General features: G+C 35.6%; 1 protein-coding gene across 1 annotated transcript; it reads left to right on the forward strand.

The window, feature by feature from the left end:
- The first annotated feature begins 204 nt into the window (after nt 1-204).
- Nucleotides 205-1,750, forward strand: LOC129871336 (nuclear transcription factor Y subunit B-3). The gene has a single exon (XM_055946233.1). It carries the CDS (start codon nt 716-718, stop codon nt 1,307-1,309), a length of 594 nt encoding a protein of 197 aa, XP_055802208.1. The 5' UTR covers nt 205-715; the 3' UTR covers nt 1,310-1,750.
- Nucleotides 1,751-9,280: the final 7,530 nt, after the last annotated feature.

Below are 9,280 nucleotides of genomic sequence, written 5' to 3' on the forward strand. Positions count from 1 at the left end.
GATCTATAGAAATTCTTCTTTCACACCCACCACGTGACTCCTTTTTTGAACCGTCAAGATCCTTCCAATGTGCGGTTCAGATTCACCCACGCTATCTATCCCTTATCACCAAATGAACGGTTTTAAAATTGACACGTGTCATACCCGATTGAATATTATACCTCACGATCCAACGGACCCTTGCAATTTTGCCTTTCCCCTCTTTGCTCTTATCTCTATCATCTCCCTCTCTCACCAGCCGGAAAAACATTTCGGCGAGAAATCTCCGTCGACTCTCCGGCAAAAGTTTCTCTCAATTTCTTTTTTTTTTGCGTTTTTCTCTCATTTGTTTGCTTATAATTTGGATTTTTCTCGAAGTTCCACCAGAGAAATCCACTTCCCCCTTTTAAATTCTCGCCGGAAAATCCAAACACCGTTAATATTTCCGGCTAAAAACTTCATCTCCAACTCCCCGGCGGTAAAGGGTTTTTTCCTTTTTTTTGTTCGCTGTTTTTCTCTCATTTTTTTGTATATAATTTGGATTTTTATTGAAGTTCCAGCAGAAAAATCCACTTTCCCCATTTTAAATTCTCGCCGGAAAATCCAAACCCCGTTAACATTTCCACCGAAAAACTTCATCTCCAACTCTCAAGCGATAAAGGTTTTTTTTTTCCTTTTTTGTTCTTTTTAGATTCTCTGAAGTTTGTTCTGGGGATTTGTGAAATTGTGAATACCGATGGCTGATTCAGACAACGAATCAGGAGGTCACAACAACGCAAACAGCGAAGGATCAACAAGGGAACAAGACAGATTCCTTCCAATAGCAAACGTGAGCAGAATAATGAAGAAAGCTTTGCCGGCGAACGCTAAGATTTCGAAGGATGCAAAGGAAACAGTTCAAGAGTGTGTGTCGGAATTCATCAGTTTCATCACCGGTGAAGCATCGGATAAGTGTCAGAGAGAGAAAAGAAAGACGATTAACGGCGATGATTTGCTTTGGGCTATGACGACTTTAGGATTCGAAGAATATGTTGAGCCATTGAAGATTTACTTAGCGAAGTATAGGGAAATGGAAGGGGAAAAAACTACTATGGGGAGAACAGGGGAGAAAGATGGTAGTGGGGGTGGTGGAGATACGGCGGGAGGTGGTGGTGGTGGTGGTGGGTATGACGGTGGGGGTGGTGGAGGTATGTATGGTGGTATGGGGGGTTCGATGATGTATCATCCTCAAGGTGGTCATCAAATGTATGGTAGTCATGGTTATCAACATATGGGTATGGGCGGCGGCGGCGGCTCTAGGGGTGGTGGTTCCGGTCAAGGACGGAGATAGAATATATAACCTTCAAATTCTGACTCTATCTCAATCATGGTGCTCCCAATGATGAGGTTCGAGTCAAGAACAAAGATAAAACTTATAAACTTCAAATTCTTTGACTCAGACTCGAACAATGAAAGTAGTAAAACATTGAAAAAATTAAGCAAATTAATCATATGATGCATCACAGTGTTGATAGATATTTTCTATTACCTTTCTTAGGTCCTTTTTTTAATTTTATATTTTTGAAAGCACATTGACATGTGAAGTGTTTAAATAATGCTTTTAGCTTTTTTTTCTTTTGGAAGTTTGGGAGTATTAGTAGTGGATTACATGTGTAGTACTTTTGTGGAAAAAAGAGATATTGTTGATGATATATAACCTTCAATGAAAGGCACTTGAAATGTGTATTTAATGGGATAACGAATGAAATGGTATTTTATGTTTTTGTTTTAACTTAGTACAGGTAGTATTAATAATATCTTGTTATAAAATAAAGCAGATGATGAAATGTATCTGTATATAATTTTTATTGTCAGAAACTGATAATTTATAGTCAGAGTAAAAGGACAAACGTATGGGGGACAAATGGGGAGTGAAAAAAAAAAGTGGGAGGAAAAGTCAAATTCAATTTGTATTTGTGGGTCTCACTTTATAAAGTGGAACACCAACTTGTTATTTCCTAACATCCCCTTGGATGTCCACGTGTAATGTGTCTCATTAAAAACTTTACAAGAAACAATATACATAGTAGTTATTCTGAACTCCTATAGATGTTGTGCCTCGTTAAAACCTTATTAGGAAAAATCCAGTGGAAAAAAGTCTAATGAAGGAAAAAGAGTACATACATCTGATAATATGCCTTGAGTGCTACTTCATTAAAAACTTTTCTAGAAAAACCCAATGGGACAAAACACAGACTAAGGAAAAAAAAGTGCAGTGCGTATTATACTCCTCCCGATGAAAACATTATTTAATATCTTGAAGATGACGCATTCCAATCTTGTATCTCAATTTCTCAAAGGTTGAAGTTGGCAATGCCTTGGTGAACATGCCTGCTAAATTATCACTTGAACGAACTTATTGAACATCTATTTCACCTTTGTTTTGAAGATCATGGATAAAGAAGAATTTTGGTGAAATATGTTTTGTTTTGTCTCCTTTGATGTATCCTCCCTTTAATTGAGCTATACATGCAATATTGTCTTCATACAATATTGTTGGAGTGTATCTTATCAAAGAAAGACCACATGTTTTTGAATGTGTTGAGTTATTAATCTTAACCAAACGCATTCTTGACTTACTTCATGAATGACTATTATTTTTGCATGATTTGAAGAAGTGGCAACCATAGCTTGCTTTGTTGAACGCCATGATATAGTTGTACCACCACGTGTAAATAAGTAGTCCGTATGCGATCCACCTTTACGGGGATCAGATAAATATCTTGCATATGCATAACCAATCAATTCTGACGTGGATTCTTTTGAGTAAAACAATTCTATATCTGTGGTCCCTCGGAGGTATCTGAATATATGCTTAATTTCATTCCAGTGTCTTCGCATTGGGGAAGAACTAAATCTTGTTAACAAGTTTACTGAGAAAACTATATCTGATCTAGAATTGTTAGCAAGATACATTAATGCACTAATTGCATTAAGGTATGGTATTTCAGCACCAACAAGCTCTTCATCATTTTCATGAGGTCGAAGTGGATCTTTATTAATATCAAGAGATCTTATAATCATTGGGGTACTCAGTGGGTGTGCTTTATCCATGTAAAATCTCCTTAAAATATTTTTTATATGTGTTGATTGATGAATAAATATCCCATTTACAAAATTTTGTCTTTCCTAGGTCTTTCATTTCGAATTCCTTTTCTAAATATTTTACTGCCTTTGAAAGTTCTTCAGGAGTTTCGATGATATTCAAATCATCAACATATACAACTATTATGACAAATTCAGATCCAGACCTTTTCATAAAGACACAAGGGCAAATTGGATCATTTTTATATTCTTCTTTTAGCAAATATTCGCTAAGACGATTGTACCACATTCACCTTGATTGTTTCATCCTACATAAAGATTTTTGAAGTTTTATTGAACAAGTTTTCTGGGAATCTTTATATATTTCAGGCATTTTAAATCCTTCAGGAATTTCATAAAAATATCGTTATCCAGATAACCATATAAATAGGTTGTAATGACATCCATCTGATGCATGCCAAGTTTTTCATGAACTGACAGATTTATAAGATAACTTAAAGTGATTGCATCCACCACAGGAGAATATATTTCCTTATAATCAATGTCGGATCTTTGCGAAAATTCTTGTGCCACAAATCGTGCTTTATATCTTACGACTTTATTTTTCTCATTTCTTTTTCGCATAAAGACCCATTTGTACCCCACTGATTTTATACCTTCAGGTGTTTGGACTATCGGTCCGAAAATTTTGCATTTTTCAAGCGAAGCTAATTCAACTTGAATTGCATCTTTCCATTTTAGCAAATCATTCCTCTGTCTACATATATCGACAGATTTTGGTTCAAGATTTCCATTTTGTTGTATTATTTCAATAGCAACATTATAAACAAAACTATTTGTCACAACCCAATTCCGTAGGCCGCGATTCGTGCCCGAGTTGGACACTCATATGTACCCTTAGCCCAAATTAGCATATTAGCAGAATAAACAAATATAGAAATTAATTTAGGCCACTTGATAGCGCACGAAAACAGATGCAGCTCATGAAAGCCGATAAGGCCGTCACGGAACACAAAAGCCCAAAATATATATAGAACTCACAAATACATATCTACAGACCTCTACAGAATAATAGCATAATCATATGACGGGACAGGACCCCGTCGTACCCCTGATCAACGTATACATATAGGCTACAGAAAGGTCAGTATCAAAATATGGGCTCTGGACAAAAGAGGACTGTCAAACAGCAGAGTGGATGTCCTAAGCAAGCGGATTGGCAACTCAAACGTCTGTACCTGCGGCCATGTAACGCAGCCCCAGAGGAAAGGGGGTCAGTACGGAAAATGTACTGAATATGTAAAGCATGGACTGTAATAAATAAAGTCATAACCAGAACAAAATATGCAGAAAATGAGCGAAATATCCAGATTGTCAAAATACTTATCACAAACACAGATAATGCATGCGAAAAACATATGTCATATCTGGCCCCATTAGGGGACTCGGTGAACAAAACATGGTTGCCCTCCTGTCACTGGCGCCACAACACAACATACTCCAGAGTAGGGAAAATCTCTGTAACAGATCATATCATATCAGATGACCATATCATATCATATCATCAGACATCAGCATATGTGTACATGACACAACATATATCACAACCCATGTACATGTCATACCTGCCCCCTCACGTCGGGGCATGACGAACAATGCAGAGAAGTACGCTTGATAACATATCCTGGCCCGAACTTAGTGGAAGAAGCATTGAGGCATCCACGAGTAGAGTATTGAAAAACTAAATGCAATTTAAAACATTATCAAAGACTCAATGAAGTAGTAAAGACGAATTGTCATTTGAAAATCAGGGCGATAGTCATATCAATCATCCCTCAAATATCACTATTGATCATGTCAAAAGAGCCGTAGAAATCATAGGCATGAATCAAAACGATACAAAATAACTTATAAAAGTAAAGGACATTAACTACCGGAGAATCTCTAAGAACAGAAATCATGAATCACCCTCGAGACTTATGAATAGAATTACCCCTAAAGCTCATATTAATCTTTACTTGATTCTAAGACATGCCAAAAGAAAGAAGGGACAACTTTACATACTTATGCCAAAGACATGCCAAAAGAAAGAAGGTAGCTTCACATACTTTTTTAGGGATTAATCTTAACCACGTTTGCCTCGTCATCTTTTGAACCTATTTAACATGAAAGCAATACTAAGGTTAATAACCTTTCACTTTTCAATTTCCAACTCTACAACCAAGTATCCATAGGAATCATTTCCTTATCTATTTTCCTCGACTAGTTTATTACTAGTTTTGAAGTTACCGAAAACCGGGCAGCATCTCTCCTATAACTTGCCCTATCCAAACTTCTAACTACATCCTTAATTACCACAGACAACCAACAACAACAACCAACAGCATATATACAAGTAAAATCTCTTCAACATTACACAATATAAACTCCAACCAATTCGCTCAAAACTACGATACCAAAATAGAGTTTTTAACCTTTATTTCGTAAAACCCTTAACCATACGAAACAGAGGGTCATGTGGTGTTAACCAACAAAACCCACACCCTTATTAGAACACTTTCCATCCCTACAACACATAATTAAACCAGCTGCAACCGCAACACCACAATCACAACACATTACTCAACTTCGATTTAACTCTAACGACTTAAATTTAGTTTATTTTTAACGTCAAGCATCCTTATGCAATTTTCCACTTCTAGCCTCAATTAAGACATGTAATATATCTAATAATAACATCATAACTCCAATTTAAACGGTAAAGCCTTACCTTGTCCGAAACTCGCCAAAACTCATCTCGGAAGCTCTTCTAGCACGGCTGAAACTTCGTGGCTGTTTGCTATCCTTTTGGGTCTGCTTGAAACCATATATTTACATTACTAACACATTCATACCTCGTGGTATACCCTATATAATTAATTCACGAAACAAAATTGGAGAACTCATCCTTTTTTTCTCCCCAAATCTGAGGCTCTCTCTTTCTCTCTAGCTAGAGTTTCTTCTCTCTTCTTTCCTTGAATTTTTGGATGAATATGTAACTTATGGGATAAGGATGAGTTGAAAAGTCATAAAACATATATATGCCACCTTAGGGGGTGACACGTGTCACCCCCTAAGTGGTGACACGTGTCAAGCCCTTAATGGGCCAATACATCACCTCCTCCACTTAGGGACTACCACGTGGAATGTGAGGGCCCACCACCTTGCTTCAGCTGATGCCACGTGGCACTTCCAGTTGCTGCCACGTGGCACTCCCTCTTGCTTCCACGTGTCACCTTCTTTTCCTCCTTGTGGGTTCGTAATCTCATCTTACTTTACGAACTTATATAATCCTTGCTACGTAAGCTTGGTATGAACTTAAGTAGCTTAAGAATGTAAGATTTTCAAGTTGGTAGCTTACATACGTAAGTTGAGTCCTACGACTCATTACTTGGCCTCCAACTTCTTCCAGATTCTTATAATCATATTTCCAATCTTCCCTACTATGAGGTGTCACATTCTCCCTTCCTTAGAGTTGTTTGGTAGCGTTATAGATTATCTGGCTCACATGATGACTTCTAAGAAGCTTAAGAACCTTTCAAGAAACTTAAGAGCCTGTCAAGAAACTTAAGAAGCTTAAGAGGCTTAAGAACCTTCCAAGGTATAAAAGTACGGGGCTTAACACTATTGTCGACAATTATATTTTTTCGGTTCAATATTTTTCCTGATAATACATAATTTATTAAAATTTCTTTATCATTTTCAGGCGCCTTAACCTCTTCCAAGGTCTTATCAATTGTTATGTCTCCTCTCTCTTCTTGAGCAGGTTCTTTCATATCATGACCATCTTGATTGTTTGCTTTTTTTTCTTTTTCGAGGATTTTTATCTTTGAAACCGATCGATCTACCATATTTTAAATGTGGTTTAGACTCATTTGCATTAATTAATTGTCCTACTAGGACATCAACTCGAATTGGAGCATTAACAGCTGGAATATGAGATGTAGTAACTCTTGATAGATCAGTAAATGCATCTGGCAGTTGATTTATAATATTTTGCAAATGAATTATCTTTTGAACTTTCAGTTCACATTTATTTGTACGAGGATCTAAATAAGATAGTGATAATGCATTCCAATCTATTTTCTTTTTCAGCTGTTTATTTTCTCCCCCTAATGTTGGGTATACTAATTCATCAAAATGACAATCAACAAATCTTGCGGTAAATAAATCTCCAGTTATAGGTTCCAAATATTTTATGATAAAAGGAAATTCATACCCAACATATATCCTCAATCTTCTTTGGGGTCCCATTTTTGTGCGTTGTGATAGAGCAATTGAAACATATACTACAGATCCAAATATTTTAAGATGGGAAATGTTCTACTCCGAACCAAAAGTCAATTGTAATAGGGAGACTTTATGATAACTTGTGGGTCTGATCCGCACAAGACTTGCTGCATGCAAAATAGCATAACCCCATAATAAAATGAGAAATTTTGTTCTCATAAGCATTGGTATAACAATTAATTGAAGACGTTTAATCAATGATTCCGCTAGACCATTTTGAGTATGAGCATGAGCAACTGGATGCTCAACTGTTATCCTAGTGGACAAACAATAATCATTAAATGCTTGAGATGTGAAATCGCCAGCATTATCAAAACGAATTGTCTTTATTGCATAATCTGGAAATTATGCTCTTAACTTGATTATTTGAGCAAGTAATCTCGCAAATGCCATATTACGAGTTGATTATCACCCTGTATACGTTCCAAAAATATTGGGGATTCATTTCCCGGTTTGATTACTGATGGTCTAGTAATCAATTTTTGTTAAGAACATGCGGCACAAAAGAATTCTTTAAATTGAAAAATCTTTTGATTCTTCAAAAAGTGTCCATGTGAACTCTCAATTATTTTGTGCATCATATTAGAATCGGGATGACCCAACCGGTCATGGCAAATAATAAAATTATTTGAATTAATAAACCTTTTACTATGGCATGTGTTTCAACCATGCTAATACTTGTGAAGTATAAGCTGGATGAAAGAGAGGGTAACTTTTCAAGTATAAACTTTTTGGCCGACGTCATTATAGTAATGTAAATATATTCATTATTTTCATCATTTATAGTTTCAATATGATAACCATTTTGACGAATGTATTTGAAACTTAATAAGTTTCTTTGAGACTTACTACAATATAATGCTTCATTAATTGTTAAATTTGTTCCTCCGACAAGTACAAATTTAACTTTTTTGGATTCTTCAATTAATCTTGTACTACCAGATATTGTATTAACATTAGCTTATTTCATAATCAAATAAGATAAATATTTCTTATCTCTTAAAATAGTGTGTGTTGTGGTACTATCAATAAGACATATATCATCATAATTATTTTTGGATCCAACTGATAACTGAGAAATTTCCATATTCTTCATAAACAAAAAGATACATTATAAGAACGTGAAAAACTAATAACATAAGAAACTTTAAAAAACTGTACTGCCTTAAGAAACATTTTACGAAGGACAATATAATAAAAAAATAATAACTATTTTTATTCCCAGTTAGATGATCAATTCTTCAGTCAATATTCATAAAATCTTAAACTTCCAAATGAATAATATTTGGTAGATCTTCGAAAGAATCATCTTTATAAGCAAGATTCACCTCAATATCTTCATATTTATTTGAGGGAGTTGTTTCATTATCATCAATCCAAAAATTCAAGTGTGCCTCTACATTATTATCTCTTCTTTTGAGAGAGGCTTGATAAAGTTTCACAAAATGATCGGGTGTGCAACATTCACTTGCCCAATGGCCCTTCATACCACACCGGTGGCAAATATTTGATTTACCTCTGGAAGAATTATTTTGAGAAACTAATTGTTCTAATGTTTGTTTTCATCATGATGACGATAATTGTTTCGTCCTCTTCCACTTCCACGTCCTCGTCCACTTCCACGATCACGGCCACAACTGCGGCCGCGATAATTATTTTATCTTGATTCAGACTGATTATTTGCTGCTACAACATTCGCTTCAGGAAATGGAGCATATCCAGTGGGACGGGCTTCATGATTTTTTATCAGCAAAGTATTATTTTGCTCAGCCATAAGTAGGCATGTAATTAAATCAGAATACTTCTTAAACTCTTTTTCACGATATTGTTGTTGTAGCAACATATTGAAGCGTGAAAAGTGGAAAGAGTTTTCTCAAGTAAGTCATCA

Source organism: Solanum dulcamara, chromosome 10 (genome assembly GCF_947179165.1).
Source record: "Solanum dulcamara chromosome 10, daSolDulc1.2, whole genome shotgun sequence".
Classification (NCBI taxonomy): domain Eukaryota; kingdom Viridiplantae; phylum Streptophyta; class Magnoliopsida; order Solanales; family Solanaceae; genus Solanum; species Solanum dulcamara.

Excerpts from the sequence above, each read along its gene's own strand:
- LOC129871336 (XM_055946233.1), top strand. The coding sequence starts at position 716 with ATGGCTGATTCAGACAACGAATCAGGAGGTCACAACAACGCAAACAGC.